General features: G+C 40.0%; 1 protein-coding gene across 1 annotated transcript in view; it reads left to right on the plus strand.

The window, feature by feature from the left end:
• AP3B1 (adaptor related protein complex 3 subunit beta 1) overlaps positions 1 to 24,745 on the plus strand; it is a 211,232-nt gene that overhangs the window by 163,536 nt on the left and 22,951 nt on the right. The window contains 2 exon segments of the mRNA XM_053295883.1: positions 3,006 to 3,237; positions 5,114 to 5,198. Coding sequence (XP_053151858.1) covers positions 3,006 to 3,237; positions 5,114 to 5,198 — 317 coding nt within the window.

The following is a 24,745-nucleotide window of genomic DNA, read 5'->3' on the forward strand; positions in this document are numbered from 1 at the left end:
ATAATATGGTCCATTACCAGCTAACTGCACAGAGTATTTTTCATTTTACACTCTTCAGTTACTTTTTAGTGAAGTGTTAAAAATATGAAGCTTTTCTCCTTTCTAAAATTGCACGCTGTCTGTCTGTTATTAGGGAGATAACAGCTCTTATAAATGTTTCAGTAAGCACTAAGTAGACAGTTATGTGCACTCTCATTCCACGCTTATTTGCTTACTGTAATAAACTGATAAAATATGTGTGGTTTGTCTCTCTGTATCTGCAGGCACACAGATTTCCTTTAGAAATAATGTTGTGTCTGCAGAATTGATTAGTTATTTTCATAAAACATCCTAAGGTACATAGATGACTTTCTTAAATATATACTAGTAGCGTTTGTAGTGGGTTATCTCACAGATAATAAATGCAAGTTTTAACCATTTAAGAAAGGTTTTGTTTCAATATGTTGACAGCATTTGTATTGAATTAATCCTACATGGAACAAATCTGCCCACCTTGGTTGGAGTTCTTCATTCCTGTAGGTTATGATTCATCAGTGACCTATGTTGATTAAGCCTGAAGTGTAAGCTTAAGTGGAATATCTATGTTGAGAGGGCCGTAAGCAAAAGCAGTGGTAGTTTCACTTGTGAAATGTAGTGTACTAATGTGCAAACATTTAAACAAGCTATGCGGACAAATAGTAATGTGAAACAGGGTTCTGCAGGTGGAAGAGCTTCTCTGGGTGCACATCCGCCCCTACAATATTGTTGCACGAGAAAAACCACTTCCTTACACTCAGAATCCTGTTTTTATATACAACACACACTCTCTAGATTATTGAAAAATAAGTGTAAAATTAGGACCTTCAACTAACTAAATATTTTAGTTTAAAAGTCAGACTATGAATTATGACATGACAAGTTAAAATTAACTTCTAGACCTCTTAATCATTCATTGTTGTTGTTTGTAAACTCTTGTTTATACTATAATATCATCTAGAAATTGAAGCTAACCTACTAACTGCTATGAATTAGTTAGCTGTTTCAAATAGATAAAGGCTGATCCACCATTTAATTTTGAATGACTATTGTGGGGTATGGGATACAATACATGTGTTTAATTACCATTTTAGTTAAAATTTGTAAAGGGAGACAAGTAGATGCTCTGTAAAAGGGTCTGCAAAAGACATTCTTTCCATTCATTAATGACATCCTTTCATTAAGTTCTGTGTAAGGTTTGACTTGTTCTGAAATATTAGATGCTATTGTGAGATCAGCTTCATGTGATAGACATACACATTTTCCATTTTAAGCATATTCTGGTAATCAGGGTGGCTTGGATGTATGTATACTATATTTAATTTTTCTGTTGGTTAACTGTTGTAACAATTTCTGTTCCCCCATGAGTAATTTAGTCAGTGAATTAAGCCATATAACCACCCCCCAAAAAAACAAACCCCCACCTCAAAAAACTAAATGGAGACATGGGCTTAGGCTTCACGCTGTTGGAGTTATAGAAATTTAGGTAATTTTCCAACAATGAGAAGTGAATAGCAATCTCACAACAGAATGGATTTTTGATATCTCTTTTGTTTTTAATGTGCCATATTAATTTAAAACTTATTCCATACTATTCAGTCTGTAAATTAGAAGATTAAGATTATTCAGAAGCAATTTTGTTTTAACCCTTAAATTTTTGTTGTAAACCTTATATGTATTATTGTTGGTGTCGTAAAATCTTTGTAAGATAATTATCTTCTTAGAGGCATTTTCCCCACTTTTGCAACTGGTTGCATGTTCTAGTTATAGACATATGAAGTTGCTGATACTATCAGACCATTTATCTATTTTATCTCAGAATAGTCTGAGTGGCAGTGGCTTTCCAAGGTCTCAAGTGCCTTTTCCAGTCTTGTTTGAGAAAAAGGATATTGGGTAGCAAGAATGAATGGACCTCTGAGACCCTGGAAATACATTGCCTTTCAGACTGGAAACAGACCTGACCCAAGCCACCCAATGCCTGAGGCAGCATGGTGAGCTATCAGCCAGAGAGAGAAAGAGAGAGAGAAAGTGTGTGTGTGTGTGTGTGTGTGTGTGTGTGTGTGTGTGTGTGTGTATTAGACACACACACACACCAGTCCTTCCAATCTCTTCCTCCCTGCCATCACAGCACACAGGTTTACCACATGACAATTCTCAGCCCGCTCCCCATCTCCCTTCCCCTACTGATTCATCTCTTTCTGGTGGCGGTGGTGATAGTCATCCCTCCTGTTCCTCATCCCATCTTACCTTTTCAAAAGCAGAGAATGGAGAACAGAATGGGAGGAAGTGATTACAAGGTACTTCCTGCCCCTCAGTGCCACCCTCTGCTTACGACAAGGCAGGGCAGGATGAGGGAGAGGGCAGCAGTGACTTGCGTGCACCCGCACCACTGTTGCTAGGTGAGGCTTGCAGGGGAAGAGTCAGTGGACTAGGTGAAGTGGTGGGTCAGTGGACGCGGGCAATTCTCTACCCCCACCAATTTGCCTCCTGAGGTGACTGACTCACCCAGCCTTATTAGTGGGCTGACTACAACTAGAAGCATATTAATTTTAATAATTTGTTTTAATAATTGTTTTGTGCAACTGTTTTTATTGTCTTGTGTCTTTTAATCTGTGTTGATTTTTAAATATTGTTTTAAGTTTTGTACATCACCTAGAGATGTACATATCAGGCGGTATAAAAATATGGTAAATAAATAAATAGAAACAAATTGAACCTGCAGCTTTCTGGATTGAAAGCATACCATTGAACTCTGGGCCATTACTTCCTTCTGTGTTCTTTGGTAGACTTTAATGTTTTCAGATTTCTCTAATTTTGTGTGTATATTTTCGGTAGACCCCTACATTTCCTCTTGTCTTGCAAGTGTTCATTTATGAGCAATATGTAGTCTACTTTTGCACATATTGTTGATTTCTTATATCATATTCTTTCTTGACTCAACACAAGAACTTGATAGTATGTATTAACTGTTACTTTTTCATATGTAACAGGTCAGCTCTCCAGTCTTTGTGCCAATGAAAACTCATGAACTTCTTCACCGAATGAGTGGGAAAGGATTAGCAGCTCAGTATCACTTCTCAAGACAATCCTGCATTTATAATGCTCAAATGGTATCTGTCCAAGTGACATTTACTAACACCACTGACCTAAAGATAGAGAATATCCATTTAAGCGAGAGAAAGCTGCCTACTGGCATCAGAACACACATGTTTAACCCAATAGGTAAGTGGTTTTGTTTTCATGAAACTATCTGTGCAACACTTTTTGTTGTCTTTATAGCATAAAATAAAAAAGTGGTTTGGATGGATGGACACACACACGCATACATATGTATATCTATATACAATATTTCCTTTCAGGGGCAGCTCTTTCATGAGGCAGGGTGAGGCAGTTGCCTCAAGTGGCACATTATTGGGGTGCCAGCAGAACAGCACAATGCCCTGTGCCATCACCATCAGAGCAGTTCTTTGGGACCAATCTGCCCTTTGCAAATTTTGCAAGGAGCACCTCTCCTTATAATCCTTATAAAGCTTGCAAGAAGAGAGAAGAGGAGGCTGCTGGCAGTCTTCCCTCATCTGTACTCTCCATGCTCTATCAGAGCTTGCAGGGGTTGATCTTGAAAGCAGCCTGGCCCCCAGAAGTGATGTGGAGCATGGCACTGCAGCACCTTGGGCTGGCCTGTATCCTTTGATTCTAGAAAATGGTAATAGTTTAAGTATTAACAGTTTGGTGCCACTTAATTAAATAACCTTTCAAATGTATTTTGTGTAGTGTCGTGAAATCCAGTGCATAGTTATGTGCACAATCCCACTGAAACCTATAGCATTTGCATATATAGTACAACTCATGTATTCATTACATGGACTACTCTATACATAGGTATGGGAAAGCATTTTATTTTGTTCTGTATACCACATGGTCTGCCAAAAAGAGAGCAGTGTACAGTCACAAAAGCAGTAGGACAGATACCAATAATAAAACACTATGAAATCTAAAAATACAATTTAAAATCTGAAAGAGCTACAAACAGCCAAGAGGTGTCATGTGGAAGCGGCTCTCTAAATTATGCAAAGCCCAGACTGTGTAGGACTAGAAAGGTCATCACTCTGTGAAATTTTTAAGAGAAAAAAGAAAATACCTGGGTAGTCAGAACCTTCATTGTGCCAAGGTCCCAAAATAGAAAAAGGAAACACAATGGAACATAAATTTCTGTGCAAGCAAAACTTGCTTATAAACAAGATAAGTGATTCTTGTGACTAAAGTGTTCAGTGGATTTCCCCAATAATAGAATAGGGACTGTGATTTGTCTTGGGATTCCTTTGTGTACACCCACATTATGGTAATATATAGTGCTGAATAAGACTAATATGTTAGTCTTATTTTCTTCTTAAGGAACAATATAACCTTGGAATGCTGTAATGAAATAATTCTACATTATCAGGTGGTATTATGATATGTGTAATATTGTGTGTGTTTATATTATCTATCTATCTGTGTACTCTCTCTCTCTCTCTCTCTCTCTCTCTCTCTCTCTGAAAGGGTGACTGCAGTTTTAACTGTTTACTGGGGGGATTGATAGAGCAACAGCTTCTGTTCATTGGACCTTTAACTTCCTTTGACAGACACATGTTTTTGAGAACCTCAAGTTATATAAGTCATCACAGTAGAACTATAGTAGCTTCTGTGAGTGGCATAATTCTTTGATAAGATGACTTTTTCCACAAGTTGCTACAGCAGATATACTCTAGAGAATTTTCCTATTCCGGCTTACCAAGGTCATCTCTACATCGCGAGTGTCATTTCTGACACTGATAAATATGTATCTACCCTCAGCTCACTTTAGGAGGACCCAAAAGCATCAGTCAACAATACCTGTTACCTAATTGATTTCTTTATCATTCAAGTTGCTAATTTGATCAATAAGCCAACCCAAACTTTTCTAAAATTGCACCAAGCTAGAAAAGATTTAATGACTCTTAAGTTAAACAGAACCGAATGCAATTTTTAAAAAGGGCAGTGGTAGTTAGTATTTAGTAGGGCTGATTTATCTGTTACTTTCCCATGTTTCATTTCATGTTGAAAACATTCTGTTCACTAGAATCTCTTGAGCCCGGGGAATCTATTACGGCCTCAATGGGTATTGACTTCTGTGATTCTACACAGGCTGCCTCCTTCCAGTTGTGGTAAGTTGCACTGTAGTGCCTTTTCAAAAACATATCATTTATCTGCCATGAAAATGAATGGAGGGAAGCATTAGTATCTATTTGATATATTTAAATATTCAGTTTGAATATTAACATATTAGACTTGAACATTTGTTTATCTCATTTCTGAGGTGGAAAAATTATATGGGTTTTTATCACTTCAGTATCATGTTAGATTTATTGGGAGCAGTCTCAAATCCTTTCCATATGAAGGTGGCTAAAACAGGCATATCATTGAGAAAGCATGAATATCAGCATTCTTTCTGATGAGGTAAGCTGGCAATCTCTGTGTAACCCTGAAAGTTAGAAACTTATTAGCCCTATTCACATAGTTTGTTCAACTCACTCAGAATGTTTTAGTATATGCATTTACAGCTAATCCCATAGTATGGACAATACTATAGTTCCTATCTGTACCCTGCATTTGAGAGGGCCTGTACCCAGATTCATCGTTTTAAAACTGGATGAATGTACATTAATTCACACAAAAGCATGTACATGTGTACAGACACCTGTGTGCACATACAACATGATGTTTGAATAGGGCTATGATGACTCAGCATGATGTTTGAATAGGGTAGAAGGGCAAGTCTTAATGAAGAAGAATCAGCATGGCTTTCACCATTCGAAGTTGTGCCTTATCAGCCTTTTAGAATTTTTCAAGGTGTCAATCAAGATGTAGGCATGGTCGGACAGTGTTATATACATAGTCCTGTTGACAGAATCCCTCACCACAGGTCCCTAAGAAAACTGCAGTTACAAGGGGACAGTTCCTCTTACACATTAGTTACAGGTTGAAAAACAGGAAGCAGAGATTAGGAATAAATAGAAATTTTTCACAACAGAGGAGAGTAAACAGTGGAGTCACCCAAGGCAGTGTATTGGAACAGGTGTGATTTAAATCATCAATAATATGGAATTGGGGATGGGTAGTGATATAATCAAAATTTTGTTAACACCAAATTATTGCAGATAGTAAAAGCCTAGACAGACTGTGAAGATCTCCATAATTAAGTTTCAAAACTGTATGACCAGGCAATGAAATAGAAGATGAGATCTAGTATAAGTAATCACAAAGATATACCCTGGGACAGAAAATCCTAATTTCACATACAGGTGAAACTCGGAAAATTAGAATATCGTGCAAAAGTCCATTAATTTCAGTAATGCAAATTAAAAGGTGAAACTGATATATGAGACAGACGCATTACATGCAAAGCGAGATAAGTCAAGCCTTAATTTGTTATAATTGTGATGATCATGGCGTACAGCTCATGAAAACCCCAAATCCACAATCTCAGAAAATTAGAATATTACATGGAACCAAGAAGACAAGGATTGAAGAATAGAACAATATCGGACCTCTGAAAAGTATAAGCATGCATATGTATTCAGTACTTGGTTTGGGCCCCTTGTGCAGCAATTACTGCCTCAGTGCAGCATGGCATGGATGCTATCAGCCTGTGGCACTGATGAGGTATTATGGAAGACCAGGATGCTTCATTAGCGGCCTTCAGCAATTCTGCATTGTTTGGTCTCATGTCTCTCATCTTTCTCTTGGCAATGCCCCATAGATTCTCTATGGGGTCAGGTCAGGCGAATTTGCTGGCCAATCAATCACAGTACACTGTATACTTTTCAGAGGTCCGATATTGTTCTATTCTTCAATCCTTGTCTTCTTGGTTCCATGTAATATTCTAATTTTCTGAGATTGTGGATTTGGGGTTTTCATGAGCTGTACGCCATGATCATCACAATTATAACAAATGAAGGCTTGACTTATCTCGCTTTGCATGTAATGCGTCTGTCTCATATATCAGTTTCACCTTTTAATTTGCATTACTGAAATTAATGGACTTTTGCACGATATTCTAATTTTCCGAGTTTCACCTGTATACAGTGATTGTGTCTGAAGATGCTGTTGACTACCCAGCAAACAGTTTTAGGATTATACTAGAAATATCTTTTTGCAACAGATTAATCCATGCTGATCAACATTTTATATGCTTGAATCTGAACATTTTGTGATCATACCACTGTCTATATGAAGCGATGAAAATATTTTGCATTGGTAATCAGCCTTGGTCTTTAGATTGCTTACTGAAGAGTCATTGAAGCTCTTCTCACGATCAGTGAGAAGAGCTTCCGGCGGGTCTGCGGGGAGAGCTGGTTAACTTACCTCTCCCCTCACACGATTACCAAGCCATCCCTGGGAGGCTGATTGGCTGATCACATGATTACCAGGTCCGTTGGGGCGGCGGGGATCAGGGGCCCCCCGGAAGTCCCAGGATACCCCACACAAGTGTATGGGGCATCCTGGGGAGACTTTCGGGATCGGCAGGCTTGTTTTAGCCTCCTGGTGGGGGTCTCCTCATGTGTTACCACGGCGCGGAGTCGCAGCGCTGTGGCACACAACCAGAAAACCCGGGTTAAAGGGAGGGCCTCTTTGGCGGCCTAGCCACCAGAGAACCATCAGGCTCTCCAGCGAGCCCGGTTCTCATGATGGGCGAAAACCGGGCTGTGCTCCTTTAGCCTGGTTTTCTCCATCGTGAGAAGAGCCTCATTGAGTTGTATACTGAAAATGTATTATGTTTTTGCAAAGGAGGGTTATTTTCACGAATCCTCCTTTCAGACCCCACATCTCTGAATATGGACTCTTGAAGGTTCCTCAGCCCTTAACCAGTTTTCAGGGGAGTACATGGGACTCCAGGGGGAAATGGAGATCAATAAACGTTGACATTCCCCCCCTTCTTGCACAAATAGAAAAATTTCCGTAAATGATAAATTTTTTAGAAATCAATCCATTATGAACTATAAGCTTGCATACTCCTCTAATAACAGATGTTGATCCAAGGAAATCATTGCTTTGCCTGTTTTGTATCCTCTGTTCAGTGGAATCAACAGGACAAATCTGTGTCAAGTCTAAATCACAAAATGATTTTGGCTGTTTTTGAAACATCCCTTTTTAAAAGACTTGTAAAAGAGGCTCTACCAGTACTCCTATCAAATTAAATCTTTATTATATTTACTCAGTGTATACACTGTGTACTGAGGCGCAAATGTTCATTCATTCACAAATGAGCGAGTTTGGTCAGTAAGACAGTAATTGAAGGTTAACCTTCAGTAGCAATGACTTCATCTTTCAACTGGTAGAAGAAGGAACAAGGGAGCCGGCTACCCTGGACATGGTCCTTACAAACAAGGAAGAATTGGTTGATGAAGTGAAAGTACCATGCCATCTTGGAATTCATGATATTAAGGGTGCCTCTGAATGCCATTTGCAGGGGAGCAACAGCAGGAGAGAGAGTATGCCTTCATCTCTTGCCTAGGCTTCCCAGAGGCATCTGGTGGGCCACTGTGTGAGACAGGATGCTGGGCTGAATAGGTCTAATGCCTCACCCAGCAGGGCTGTTCTTACGTTCTTAAGGGGAGGTAACATGTCAGGAAGTCAGATGTGTACCCTAGATTCAGGAAAGCTGACTTTAATGATTGCAAAGAAAAACTAGGTAGGATCCTTTGGCTAGAAATCTTAAAAGAGGGAGGAAAGAGTTGAGCTGTGGGAGATTCTGAATAGTGAGATAGTGAAGACACAATCACAAACCATTCCTGTGAGAAGAAAAAATGGGAGACATTGCAGGAAACCAGTGGATGCATAGAACTTTCCGAGCAGCTTGGGAGGAATAGTGAGATAGTGAAGACACAATCACAAACCATTCCTGTGAGAAGAAAAAATGGGAGACATTGCAGGAAACCAGTGGATGCATAGAACTCTGCGAGCAGCTTGGGAGGAGCCAGGAACCCGCAGACCTGTTACTTTGATGCCAATACCTGGCAGGATCCTAGAACAGATTATTAAGCAGTCTGTCTATGAGCAGTTAGAACAGAATCTGATCAGCAGGAGCCAGCATGGATTTGTGAAGAACAAATCATGCCAGACTAACCTCTTCTTCTTTTTCAACAGTTACTAGTTTGGTAGATGGCGGCAGTTCTGTGGATTTAGTGTATCTTTAATTCAGCAAAGCATTTGACAGAATTCCCTACAACATCCTTGTTGATCAACTGGTAAAATGTGGGCTAGATGATGCTACTGTTAGGTGGATTCCCAGCTGGTTGAACAAATGTACCCAGCAAGTACTCATCAATGGTTCCATGTTCTCCTGGAGGGAGGCATCAAGTGGAGGGCCATAGAGCTCTGTCCTGGGCCCTGTGTTGTTCAGAATTTTCATAAATCATTTGGAGGAGGGAGTAGAGGGGATATTTATCAGATTTGCAGATGACATGAAGCTGTGGGGGCAGGATGGCAAACACCTTAGAAGGCAGAATCCAGCTTCAGTTTGATCAGGACAGACTCTAATATTGGGCAACATGATAAGGTTCAAGACAGACAGACATACAATTATGCATTTGGGGGACCTAGGTGTCTAAGTAGGCAACAAGTTGAATATGAGCCAACAGCATGATGCAGCTGTTGAAAAAACAAATGCAGTCTTGGTCTGCATTAACAGAAGCATAGTGTCCAGATCATAAGATGTAAAAGTTCACCTCTATTCTGTATTGGTCAGACATAACTTGGAACACTGTGTCAAATTCTGAGCCCTGCATTTTAAGAAGGATGTTGATAAATTAGAATGGGTTCAGAGGAGGGCATCCCGAGTGTTGAGGAAACCAAGTCCTATAGGGAACAGTTGAAGAAGCCGGGTCTGTTTAGTTTGGAGAAGATTAAGGTGAGATATAGCAGTCTTCAAATATATAAAGGGCTGTTTTCTATACAAGAGCAGGCTTCCTCTCTTGCTCCTGAGGGAAGGACTAGAACTAATGGATTGAACTTACAAGAAATCTGATTCAAACTAAACATTAGGAGGTATTAAGGAACATGAAGGACAAGACATATGTATGCTGTAGGAACTTAACAGCGACGGCTAACCTGGGTGCTAACATGAGGACGATAAAAGGGGGAGACAATCCACTCTAATGCAAATTATAAACATGTATTGAATGACAATCGAAATATACATTATCATTTGGAGAATAAATAGAATAACTTTATTGCTAGCAAACCAAATTATTAACATGAGGATTTTCAATAGATTAAATTCGCTTACATATAGAACACAGAGAAGCAGTGTATTCAGTAGCACTCATTGAAATGAATGGAGTAACTATAGAGTCTTAAAAGATGTGACTCCTAGTGAGTAGCCTTAGTATTCAACTAGCTACTTAACATGGAAATGCTACATGGGGATGGTTCCTGAGATAGTAAAGTAAAGTAAAGTGTGCCATCAAGTCGACTTCGACTCCTGGTGCCACAGAGCCCTGTGGTTGTCTTTGGTAGAATACAGGAGGGGTTTACCATTGCCTCCTCCTGCACAGTATGAGATGGTGCCTTTCAGCATCTTCCTATATCATTGCTGCCCGATATAGGTGTTTCCCATAGTTTGGGAAACATACCAGCGGGGATTTGAACCGGCAACCTTCTGCTTGTTAGTCAAGCATTTCCCTGCTGCACCACTTAAGGTGGTTCCTGAGACAGGTACAGGGTTAATTGACACAGAGAACAAATCAGAGGATTGGACAAGTTAGAGAGAGAGGATAAGGAAATTACATTAATGCAGCTGCATTTCAGGTGAATCAGATGGTTTAAATTGGCAGCAGCTTGGATGCAGTGCGAAAAGCGTGGATGCAGGGTAGCCCTTGCAGGAAGATGGATGCAGAAGAGCTCAGCTCCCAGTTTCACTACAATTGAAATATAGAAAAAGAAATAAAAGAAGGGGGAAAGAAACTTTGTAGTAGTGAGGAATAGGTTTTTATACTTAGAAGGGGAGAGTGCTCCTTGGAGAAATTTCTTTATTAGTGATTACCTTTAATTTTCTGGGGAAAGTTTCTTGGAGTAGGAATACCAGACTTTTTTGTGGTTGTTCTAGGGTCCTCCCAAGCCACCTGATTTACTTAGAGACCTGTTCAGCCCTTTTGTTATTATCAAGCATGTGAGTGGTGCACACATGCAGCTGTTCCTGGCTGCTCTCTCTTCTTTGCATATGTGTGCTCTGGGGCTGCCATTGGGTGTGAATCGCTTCCCTGCCCACCCCCTTTTTCTGTGTGTGCATGCACCTCCAGTTGCTCCCGGAAGTAGTTCGTGCTGCCTCAGCTGGCTGGCAGGGTGGGCGGCTGATGAGGAGGCTCAGTTGCAATGGCTCCATCCATGTGGTTGCAGGGAACTGCTTCCTTCTCCAGGTAGGGTTTGTGAGGCAAGAGAAAGACTGAGGAGGAAGCTCTTAGAGGAGGGCTGAAGGACAATAGGGGATTGCCCTAAGGCTTGTGGGGGCATTGGGGCACATGGCTGAAATTTTTAGTATTTTCTGCTTATGGGACAAAACTCACAAATATTCCTTAGCAGCAGGATGTGAAAGCAAACAGCAGAGGTATGGAGCACTAGCCAAATATTTGATTGGCATTTGCCACAGAGCTTAGAATTCTGGTATCACAATGTGGGAATTCTGACAACACTTGTATAATCCATTTTCATTCCTGAAAAGTATCCAACATCATTAATTTAAGAACACTACACAGTAAAAGAACAGGCTGAGAGCGGGAGTGAGGAGGGGCACAGTGGCGAGAAAGAGCGAGCAAAGCCAACCTTGCTTTGCTCTGCTCTCTTTCTTCCATCCCAAACTCTCCTGGCGAATGAGCAACCTACATGGCTCAAATTGAAGTGGGACTCCACACTTCTCCGCTGGTGTGTGTGTGCGTGCCCCAAAATTCAAACTTTGCCTAAGGGGCCAAAAACCTTAGGGCCAGCCCTGGCTGTTTGACAGTGGAGCAGTGTGCCCTGTGCAATTGTAGGCTTTCCTTTCCTGGAGGTTTTCAAACAGAGGCTGGACACCAATTTGTCAGGAATGCTGTAGTAGTTTCCTGCACTGAACAGAGGTTGGACCAAGGTTCCTTCCAATTCTAACATCTGAGTGTGTGCATGCAGTCTGCATGTCTCAGCTGTTCCATATGAATCACAAAGTTGCATTTTTAGCCGTTTTCCTCCTCCACTGTCACACTTACAGGTTTAGTAGTGGTTCAGATGTGACATCAAACCTTGATTTGTCATTATGTGAATAAATCTCAGGCAACATGCTGTCTCCTACCCCTTGTTCCTCCACATGCATGCTGTGATTTTGGACTTCCAGTTCTTCCTTACAGTAAGCCATAGTTTGCTAGTTCATTCAAACAGGCAAACAGTGGTTTCTGCTTTCCTACAACAGGACTGAAAAACAGGGTATCAGCTCATTCATTCAAGCTGTACTTTGCTGTAAACAAAGAGTTTGGAAATGCCATGCAGAAAGAAAGGAGGAGGAGGCAGCACATGAACTCACCACGCTTAGCGCTTGCTAATTGGAATTTGGACTTGTAGTTGGAAGAGTTGGAGAAATTAACTGGACATGGCATCCATATTTGCTAAACTTCCAGTAAACAAATTAACTTTTTGCTGGAGTGGTTATTTGTTTGACATTCAGTAAGATACGTGTTTATTATTTTCTCTAATTTCAGTTAGCTAGTTAACTTTGTGTTTGCTGGAACTAAATAGGACATATAATCTTGTTTGCTGAACCCAAAATGGTGCTAAAGATCTTATGATATTATTCCACATCCTAGTGATTGCTGCTCTGTTCCACAGGTTGAGATTTACTACAGATTTCCATTTTCTTGTTTGAGGATTTATAGTATTTCAAAACATGCTGCAAATAGTTGCTATATATTATTCATTCCAACTCTAGGATGGTATTAAAGTATTTTCTGCAGCATTTTCTTGTATGCTAGTAATAGATACAGAATTCAGGATCTGCTTTTGACTACGTATAAAGGCAAATGTGCTATTCCAGTATAGTATGTTGATCCTGTGTTTTGAATGTTATAAAATGTCTCATTTTTACAAAGCATGTACTTCTAACTGCCCTGTTCTCAGCATACTAATAGTTCAGTTCCAGACTTAAGCCACTAAAAGCTGAGATTCTTTGCAGTGATGAATATAAGCAATGTAGCATAACACATTGATTTTATGCAGATCATCACCTTTATGTTTTGGGAGGTCTGCTGTATTAGTGATATATAAAAACTGATTACTTTCTCCAACATTGCCCAGTAATTGTTTATTATTTTCCTATTAGACAAACAAGAAAGATCGATATTCCTCAACACCGGACTATGAGTAACGTCACTGTAAATAGATTTGCTTCAGACACCAGTGGTGTATTCATTTTAATGATTTGGACAATGTGAACCCAATGACACAGCTCAAGCTAAGCACTGAGTTTAGAGTTGAAATAAGAAAGTAAAATAGCTGTTTTTTAGTACTGAATTATAGGTGTGTTGGCAAATGTTAAATATTCTTAAAATAAATTAAAAACCATATATGTATCCCAGATGGTACCTTGTGTTCTATAATTAAAATAAAGCATACATTCATCTTAAAATATTTTGGAGTGACTTTTTAGCTAGGTAAACATTTTGGGATACTAATGCAATATATTTTCTCCTACATTTTCAAAATCAGATATGCAAGTGGGGGCCCACAAGCAATATGCCAGTGAGGGAAGCAGAATGAGCAGAGAGAGGGACCCCCCCCATTCTCCTCACCCAGCAGTTGAGGGGACCCTAGAGAAGCTGGCCTAAAGCTCTAAGGGCACAATGCCTGGCCTCCTCAGTGTCTCCTTGCCCAGCAGGCCAGTCCATGAAACCTAGCAGGTGAGGCAACCCTGCTGCATCCCAAGACTTCCACAGACATGGTGCCAGTTCTCCTCAGAGTCCTCCCAGTTGGCCCCTCTGGTCATTTTTTGAGCTGAAGAGTAGGGAGCAATTTATCTGTTGACAAAGGTGCTCTCATATCTGTGATGAGTACAAGCCTGAGGTCCCAGAGGGTCAGCAGGTTCAGGCCCCTTTCTGCCTAACCCTCTTGCAGTGGTTTTTGCTGGGCTTGTTTAATTTCGGTCACTCAGAGCTCAGGCCCAGTGACCTAGGGTTGTACTTGTGCACTGCTTTCTGCTGCCAGTGATTTTGTCCTGGCAGCACAGAGGAGCATGTATGTGCAATAGAGATTTGTGCACTGATTCGAAGCACAGATTGGACACCTTTAAAAGTGAGGAGAGCAGGTCTATACCTGCTCCTCTGCCAGTCCATGCAGCTTCCTGTTGTAGCGGTGCACCCCCCAGCACCACTTGCGTGGCAGTGGCACGCACATGGCCTCCGTGAATGCGTGTGCTGCTGTCGCGTGAGGGTGCTGGGGGCATGCCACTGCAGCAGGAAGCTGCATGGAGTGGAGGAGCAGGTACGATATTCTCACTTTTAAAGGTGCCCAATTAGTGCTTTGAATCAGTGCACAAATCTTGATTCGTGTACATCCCTAATGCGCAACCATCATTCCCCAGGAGTTATAGGAGATCTTACAGGTTTGTGTGTGTGAATCTGCCCTACTAGTTTTGTTTTGTAAGGTTTGGAAAGTCTCTGTGGCGGGTGGATAGCCTCACCCACTTCGCCTGCTTATTCCTCCTCTTCTACAGTCTTGTTTGGGAAGGTGCAAATATTTCTTTCTACACTTTTAAAATAAGACACATTTTTCACCTATTAGAGCTGAAATGTTACTACTTGCATGCAAATCACACATTATATATAAAAATGAACATTTTGTATGTGTGGTGGTGGCATATAGTTTGGGGAAGGTTCACCCATAAAACATTTCTGATGATAATTTTCTTTACATTGTTCCAAAAGGAGTACTTTGTCTTGCATCAAATGTAATTGATCCTGAAGCAGTGTAATCACAATTACTCACTTTCTTAATTAGCCTGCCCAAAATCAGAAAATGGAAACCGATCGGCAGTGTTTAAATCAATAGCTTTGTAGTAAGGCTTGTGTGGGAAGGGAGATCGTGGTAATGGGTAGATCAATTGGTTTAGATGCCAATCATTGACTGTGTGTTTTGCATAGCAAAATCTACAATTCTTGTGAGGTAACAAATGTACTGGAGCTAGTGATTCAATAAAAGGAAGCTATATAAAGAAAAAGCAAAAACTGATGATAAAACGTTTAGGTTTTCTTAATAGTTTTTTATGTAAATAATGGGAAGCAAGGAAAGCTCTAATAGAGAAAGAGTTAAAAGCTGTAGAAAGAACTCCCTGGTAAGCACTATTTTTATTAAGCACAGCTTTCCAAGAAATGCATCTAATTAAGGACGGTAAAGAGAGAATCCTTAACTTGAAGATTGGACCTAACACTTATTTAGCCCATTTAGGAAGATGTTGACCTTACCTACTCATAGCAGTACCAGCCCTTTACTTTCTTCCATCAGTTGTCAGCAGACACTTGATCCTTTCCTTGTTTTTTTTTTTTTAGTTCTAGAGAGCTGTTCCATATTGCAGTGTTCAGATAGCAATGGAATAAGTAAAAGATCATTCTACAGTGTAATTCTGCCTTTTTTGTGTGCTTATGAACACGTGGGTGCTACTTAGTGTGATGCAAGTGTCATTAGCAGTTTAGATACAGAATTAAACAGCATTGCTAGGCACTTGTTGGACTCCAGTCATAAATCCTCAAGTCCATCTTGAAGTACCCAGTGGTTTGAAGTAGAACCTCTTTTCCTGTCAGCAAGAACTAGAACTGATAGAACTGAACTTCTCGCCTAGAAGAGGCTTAAGATGGTCAAATAGATGAAAGAGAACCAATTACGAAGCAGTTAATGTTCTTGGAACAAAACAGGGTTGTTGTAACTTGCCCTATCCGGCCCTAGCACAGTACCTCCAGTGACTGTTGCTGGTGTCTATCTTATGTTTCTTTTAGATTGTGAGCCCATTGGGGACAGGGATCCATCTTATTTATTTTTTATATCTCTGTGTAAACCGCCCTGAGCCATTTTTGGAGGGCGGTATAGAAATTGAATTAATAATAATAATAATTTTGGATCTAATAGAAAACAGAGTAGATCTCACAAGCCTGAAGTCTGCCCACCTTGTGATCTAGGGAATATGTTTTATCTCTGGTCTGATGTGGCAAGTGTACTTAGCTAGGGTATTGATGCAACAATACATCTATTATGATTTTGGGCATATTGAGCTGTTCTAGTATTCAGAAACTTGAGCGATCACAATAGTCATTCCACTCTGTAGAAGGGTAATTCTTAAAAAGCAGTTTGTCTCACTGGATGTTTACTTCTCTGAGCTTAAGGAAGAAGGCAGATATATACATTTTTAACTGATTCACATACTTTTTGTTGTGCTATGCTCCTGGATTTATTTGTTCAGTCACATTCATCCATTTTCATCAGCGAAACTCTTGACTGTTCAAAAGTGTATGGGTTCACAATCTTCTATTCTAATGGACTAAACACAAATTCCTCTGTATGACAGATCTGATTGGTTGAAATTATTCAACGCATTGCTAGTGGAATGTGTAAGTTACCAAACATTCCTATAGCAAGCAGTATATTTTAGCTCTTGGACTGAAAGTTAAGTTGCCATTGTTCAACCAAAATATGCCTTTCATCTGCTAAAAAGAAAGTTACCAAATTTCTAGATTTTGACAATTCCAGCTTCATTTAAATACTGTATCTCAGCCACTGAAATTAATAATGCACATGAGTCGAGATTATCAAAATAAAATAGTCTGGGTTTTTTTAATTTACCTGATGGAACAAAAAACTTCCAGACTGAAACTTTTTTGGAAAAAATATTAAAGGGGAAATTAGGTGTCATCATAACCATTTATCCTATCACCACATATTAAATGCACTTTAAGGTCGTAACAAAGTCTCTGCCCTACTGAGCCAGTGTGGTGAAGTGGTTAGAGTGCTGGACTAGCACCGGGGAGACCCGAGTACAAATCCCCATTCAGCCATGAAACTAGCTGGGTGACTCTGGGCCAGTCACTTCTCTCTCAGCCTAACCTACTTCACAGGGTTGTTGTGAAAGAGAAACTTAAGTATGTAGTGCATTGCTCTGGGCTCCTTGGAGGAAGAACGGGATATAAATGTAAAATAATAATAATTATTATTATTATGAGGAGGAGGAGGAGGAGGCACTACCTTGGCGTGGTTGTGGGGCTTGTGTGCTCTGAGGAAGGTGAGAGCTATGCCAGAGGTCCAACCATACTGGACAGGTCTCACCAGAGGAGCCAGACAAACAGTGCATCTCCCATCAACAATATGGTGAGACGTAACTTTAATAAATCTATACCAGATCGGTCGTCGCCCGGGTCAACAAGGACTGCGCCAGGAGCTATAGTCCCTGGACATCTGGTGGCAAGTGGGCAACAGGACTCAGGATCTTCAGTTGAGCAACCAGGGCTGGAGACTGCAAGGTTACTGGAAGAAACGTCACTTAACTGAAAAAAATATACGAAAAATGCCAACAAGGAAATAATGATCTGCTATTACAAGTCTAGTCCAACTAGAAGAGGTTATTTAAAAAGAATGTACCAAATTTGGAAAGAGAAGCATGCAGACACAGAAATAACAGAACAAAGGCTAGCAGACCAGAGAAGATTCATAATAAGAAATCAAGTATTCACAGGAGTTGAGCTGGAAGAACTGCAAAGAGCAACACAGGCTCAAGATATGGAAGAAGAATTACCACCAATTAAAAAAGTTGCTCAGGCGCAGGTGGAGGAGGTATTGGAAATCGAGGATGCCACTGTTACTGAACTGTTTCAAAATCAAAACCAGGCAACAGCCCCTTTGCCTTCACCTCAAAAACCCAAATGCCATTTAACAGAAAAACAACAAGAACTAAAGCAAAAAATAACTGAGCTCATGAACCAAACAACCACCAGGGTTCAACTTCCAGCTCTAAAACAGTTGCCAAAAACAACTTGCTCAGGCATTTAAAGATGTCAGTGCTGCACTTGCAGAAATAACAACCAATAATTTGCAAGAAACCAACCAACTAATGTACAGTGCAGCAACAATAACAACACAAGAGCTCGGATATAAGATCAGCGGACCTGTCAAAAAAGAAAGCAATACATCACCTTAATGGAAGATTAGATTAGAAAATAAAATCTCCAGGCTTAGATCAGATGCTAGTAAATTGAAAGATATGAAAGACAAGAAGCTGAAGAATGAAAACACCAAACAGTATCTGATCCAAAAAAAACACCTAGATTCAAGGAGAATTAGAGAAGTCCTGGAAATAATAAAGCAGCAAATAACAGCAGTGTCAAAGAAGATTAGCAGGTACGAAGCCAGAATTACACAACACAGGCAGAATCTCCAATTCCAGTCGAATCAGAGACGTTGCTACCAAAGCATAGAAGGAGAAACTGCAAGAAACATAGAAACACCAAATAAAGAAGAAACAGTGGAATTCTGGGGGAAATTATGGGACAATCCAATAGATTATAATAAAAAAGCAGGCTGGGTGAAAGAGGTTGAAAAATGTAACCAACAAATGCAAGATCTAATAATAACACCAGAATTAATAAGTGAAAGAGCAAAGAAAATTAAAAATTGGACTGCGCCGGGCGACGATGAACTGCATGGCTTTTGGCTTAAACACCTAACAAGCCTTCATAAACAACTATCAAAACAGTTCAATCACATATTGCAAGGAGGTGATATTGAACAATGGCTAACAACTGGGAAAACTCATCTCATCATGAAAGACCCAGCAAAAGGTGCAGTTCCAAGTAATTATAGATCTATAACCTGCCTGCCAACCATGTTCAAATTATTAACTGGAATAATAGCAGATGAAGTGATGCAACACTTATTAACTAACAAACAGCTTCCAGTTGAACAAAAAGGAAATTGCCCGAACACCAGAGGCACAAAAGACCAGCTGCTGATTGACAAAATGATTTTAGAAAACTGCAAGAGAAGAAAAACCAATCTAAGTGTTGCATGGATTGACTACAAGAAAGCCTTCGATTCATTGCCTCACACATGGATACGAAAATGTTTAGAAACAACTGGTGAGAGCAAAAACATTCAGATATTTATTAAAAAAGCAATGAGCATCTGGAATACACAGTTAACAATCAATGGCGAGACACTTGGACAAGTTAGCATTAGAAGAGGCATTTTCCAAGGGGACGCACTATCCCCTCTGTTGTTTGTAATCGCCATGACCCCACTTTCACAAATACTTAACAAAACAGGCCTCGGATACCAAACATCTAAAACATCCAGTAAAATCAACCATCTGCTGTACATGGACGATCTGAAGTTGTATGGAAAGTCCCAGTCAGAAATCGAATCACTGCTAAACACTGTCCGTATATTCAGTAGTGATATAGCAATGGAGTTTAGACTAGACACTTGTGCTGCATTAATATTGAACAGAAGAAAAATAAGAAAAACAGAAGGAATAGAACTGCCCAATGGAAGCAAGATCAAGAACCTGGAAGAGAAATAACATTACAAATACATGGGCATTCTCCATGCTGATAACATCGCACACACTGAAGTTAAAAGAAAAATTGGAAGTGAATACATCAGGAGAGTTAGGAAAATCCTCAAGTCCAAACTCAATGGCGGGAACACCATACAAGCCATAAACACCTGGGCTATACCTGTTATCAGATACACTGCAGGAATAATAGACTGGACCCAGGCAGAGCCAGAGACGCTAGATCGTAAGACCAGGAAAATCATGACCATCAATCATGCTCTGCACCCCCGCAGTGATGTCGATAGGCTATACCTCCCTCGCAGCTCAGGTGGAAGAGGAATGCTGCAAGTCTATCAAACAGTGGAGGAGGAGAAAAGAGGCCTTGAAGAATATATCAAGGACAGTGAAGAAGATGCACTTCAAATGGTCAATAACGAGAAACTATTCAACACCAATGAAAGAAAGCAGGCCTACAAGAAAGAACAAGTCAAGAACCGAGCAGAAAAATGGAAAAAGAAGCCCCTGCATGGTCAATATTTGCACAATATAAGTGGAAAATCAGACATCACCAAGACCTGGCAATGGCTTAAGAATGGCAACTTGAAGAAAGAAACAGAGGGTTTAATACTGGCTGCACAAGAACAGGCACTAAGAACAAATGCAATAAGAGCAAAAGTCGAAAAATCAGCCACAAACAGCAAGTGCCACCTTTGTAAAGAAGCAGATGAAACCGTGGACCACCTAATCAGCTGTTGTAAAAAGATCGCACAGACTGACTACAAACAAAGGAATGACAAGGTAGCAGGGATGATATACTGGAACATCTGCAAAAAATACAAGCAACCTGTAGCCAAAGATTGGTGGGACTATAAAATTGAAAAAGTGGTAGAAAATGAAGATGTAAAAATATTATGGGACTTCCGACTACAAACAGACAAACATCTGCCACACAATACACCAAATATAACTGTAGTCGAGAAGAAAGAAAAACAAGTCAAAATAATCGACATAGCAATACCAGGGGATAGCAGAATAGAAGAAAAAGAAATAGAAAAAATCACCAAATACAAAGATTTACAAATTGAAATTGAAAGGCTGTGGCAGAAAAAGACCCAAATAATCCCAGTGGTCATTGGCGCCCTGGGCGCAGTTCCAAAAGATCTTGAAGAGCACCTCAACACCATAGGGGCCACATAAATCACCATCAGCCAATTACAAAAAGCAGCTTTACTGGGAACAGCCTATATTCTGCGACGATATCTATAACAATTGACAATAAAATTCTGGCATCTCAGGTCTTTGGGAAGCACTCGATGTCTGGATAAAACAAACCAGTCAATAACACCTGTCTGACTGTGTAAACAAGAAATAATAATACTGTTATTAAGCCTAACACGTTTTAAAGATATACAGAAAAGCATTTAAAATTGTAGGCTGCCATTTTACTATAGATCTATGGCATTAAGTTTTTAAGCTAACATTCTGTAAATATAAAACTGGAGATATTTCAGACTTAAAACACTTTGTAAGTGTGAAAATAAAGCTATTGGCTGACATCTAGGACATGCAAAATGGAGGGGTGATCTCCCCTTCCCTCTGAAGCCCTCTGTGCTCCTGAAAATAAGTCTCAGGGGGCAAGGGGAAAACAAAATTAGTCTAAAATTACTGGCTGGCATCTAGACTTCTTTTTGCAATATTAATTTTAAATGATAGCTGAGTAAAATGTACTAGCAAATTGTTAAAGTAGCAATATTGTAGAATTCTTTTCATGTTTTAGTTTTCTGGTAGTCTGTCATATAGCTCTTAACAGAATAAATATACCTTACTTTCTATATTTATCCTTGTTGCTTATCTATAAGCCAGTCTAATATCAGAATTCTAAAGTTAAAAAACTATTTAAAACCAATACAGAGTTTGAGATTAATATTTTTCTTAATATATTTTTTTCTGTTAAACATCGGTACAATCAATTCTAAGCAGGATAACTGAGGTTTCCCTCCAATCAATGCATTTTTATTATTTAAAATGCAATCTAAAGAAGTCTCCCCACTTCTCTAAAGTGTGAATGTCTAGTATTCAAAAAGCATGTGTAATGATCCTGAGGGCCTCCTTGATGAGGCTACTGCTATTTTTAAATGCCTCAAGCTCCATTTTGTGGGACCACAAGCTTTGCTACTTGTTATGGGTATTGCTTGACTAGTTTAACAGTCATAAATAGTTCCTGGCTCTCCCTTATTTCTATCCTCTACACAAAATTATTTACATTTATATTTTGCTCTTTGTTCAAGGAACCCAGAGCAGTGTATATGGTTATGTTTCTCTGGCCCAGAGTCACCCAGTGAATTTCAAGGTTGAATGGGAATTTGAGCTTTGGTCTTTTGGTTTCTAGTCCAACCACTACACCATACTTGTTAATGATCACCCTTTGGTCTTTAGGCACCCTTAAGTATCCAAAATGTGCTGGGGAAATTTTCCAAATACAGGCCGGATTGATGTTAAAGAGATGAAAATTACCGTATGTACTTGAGGATAAGCCAAATTTTTCAGCACCCAAAATGTGCTGAAAAAATCAGCCTTGGCTTATACTCGAGCCATCTATCTGCCCGTGCTAAAATGTCCCCCTGTAATAAAGTACATACTGGTCACAATATACCCCACTGATGTGTCAATTAATGTAATTTTATTGGCATTTATTTTGATTATAGGGCATTTCCCACCCTAGGCTTATACTCGAGTCAATCAGTTTTTTGATTTCTCAGGTAAAATTAGGTACCTCGGCTTATATTCGGATCGGCTTATACTCGAGTATATACGGTAGATATTCTTTTGACAGTCATTAAAATTTGGTTTGATTTGATTTAAATTAGCATGGGACATAGACGTTTTCATCTTTGAAGAATATGTTTTGCATTTTGGCTTTTCATAAGCCATGCCTCTTTACGGGTGGTTCACTTGTAAGGTATTTTGTAACTTTGGTGGGGGGTGTCAGTTTTGAAGGTTTTAGACTTTTAAAAGGAGCAAAACTGGTGGATCTTTGTGTGGAATTTTTACCTTATAGTTGCATAAAAGATAAATGATCTGCTTTGCGTGTTAAGGAGCCAGAAACTGTGTAGACCAGACCTGCATAACATAAGGCCCAGGGGCTGGATCTGGCTCATGGGGGACTTTTTTGGTGGCCCACAGGAAGGAAAGTCTTACAGCAACAGCAGGAGCCATGAAGAGCTCTTGGCCTATCCAGTGACCACCACCATCATCATCATCATCATCATGCATTTGTCCGCTTGAGACCAGATTTCCTCACCCGCCTGGCTATTCCTGCCCCTGGGCCAGAGTCCACTAACACCATCCCTCATCCTGGCTATGGCCAGGAGTGCTTGCTATCAGCCTTGGTTGATACAACAGCTGTATCCATTCCTTGAAGATAGTGATCTCAGAACTGTGGTACACTCTCTGGTAACCTCTAGGCTTGACTACTGCAATGCACTCTATGTGGGGCTGCCTTTGTATGTGGTTCGGAAACTTCATTTGGTTCAAAATGCAGCGGCTAGACTTGTCTCTAGGGTGTCCCAGAGAGAACATATTATGCCTGTTTTACAACAATTGCATTGGCTACCAATAGGTTTCAAGGCAAAATACAAAGTGCTGGTGATTACCTTTAAAGCCCTAAATGGCTTGTGACCGGGTTACCTAGGAGAGCGCCTTTTTCTGCATGTTCCCCACTGCACATTGAGAGAGGTCTGTCTCCGTATGCTGCCGGCTAGTCTAGTGATGACCGAAGTGAGCCTTCTCCATAGTCACTGCTGGACTATGGAATGTGCTCCCTATCGACATTTGTGGTTTAACATCTTTGCCAGCCTTCAAAAGAGCCCTTAAGAAACAATTTTTCAGCCAGGCCTTTTGTAATCTCTGAATGTTTTAAATTTTTTAACTGCTGTTTTTAATAGTTTGTTTTATTTTGTTTTTCTTGTGTTTGTTTTTGACCCGCATAGAGCCTTTGGAGTCGGGCAGCATATAAATAAAATAAGCAATACATCTAGATTAAATTCAACACACACCCTCACCCCCAAAAGCCCAAATCTTAAGGGCAGCATTTGGAAGGGCAGATGTGCTCTCTGTATTGATGAAAAATTAACCAGGGTTTCGGAATTGGTATTAGGCCATGGCTTCTAATTTAAACCTCAGTTCCAAACTGGAATTTAAAATAAACCTAAGTACACCCCTAACCAGCATGAGCAGTGGTCACACATAACACCAAACTGGAGTAAGGGGGGCAGGGAGGATAAAAGGAACGCATGCGCAAAGGTGGAGCTCCGTAGGTAAGATAGTAATGATTCACAGCTGCTCGCTGTAAAGGAAATATTGCTGTGGCTTACAGATTAGTATTGCTGCTAAATGAAGTACTTTGCACTGGAACATTTGTGTGTTTGACTTGCTGATTTCTCCTCCTTCCATTCCACCACAATTACCCCTATTCTCTCCCTTGCATTCCTCCTTTGGTTGCCTGCCGTAATAATTACCCCTTTGTAATAATCTTATGCTCAGATTTTTTTTAAAAAAATTATATGTATATTCTTCAGCAAAGATTAGTTCCAAAGTAGTGTACAATTAATATACATCAAAAGCTCAATGTAATTAGGAAAATGCTGCAAGGGTGGAAGTCTCTTCTGGCCCTGGCAATTGGTGAAATAGTTCAGGTTCCTGCTCTCCAGTTGAGCTGCAGTATACCAGGAATAGTTGTCAGGAAAACTGGAGGGCTGGAATTGGCCTGGCTTTTAAGTTCTTGTAGCTTAGCCTCATTTCATATTTGTAAATTAGGAATGATAGCGACTTACTCCATAGGATTGTTGAGATGATGGATGCTTTGGCAATTGGAAACCTTTGGCAAAGTTACTTATTGAAGGTGTAAAGTGAGACTGAACATCCTAGATACCCTATGCTGAAAATTAAAATGAGGCATATTTGCGTATTGGTGAAGATGGATCAGTAAACATAGGGACATAGGAAAGTGCCATATACTGAGTCAGACCATTGGTCTATCTAGCTCAGTATTGTCTTCACAGACTGACAGCGGCTTCTCCAAGGTTGCAGGCAGGAATCTCTCTCAGCCTGTATGCTTTGGTAGTTTGTTGGTTCAATAAAAAAATCTTGTCCTATCTTGGAGAA

This window comes from Hemicordylus capensis, chromosome 2, assembly GCF_027244095.1.
Source record: "Hemicordylus capensis ecotype Gifberg chromosome 2, rHemCap1.1.pri, whole genome shotgun sequence".
In the NCBI taxonomy this organism is placed as follows: Eukaryota; Metazoa; Chordata; class Lepidosauria; order Squamata; family Cordylidae; genus Hemicordylus; species Hemicordylus capensis.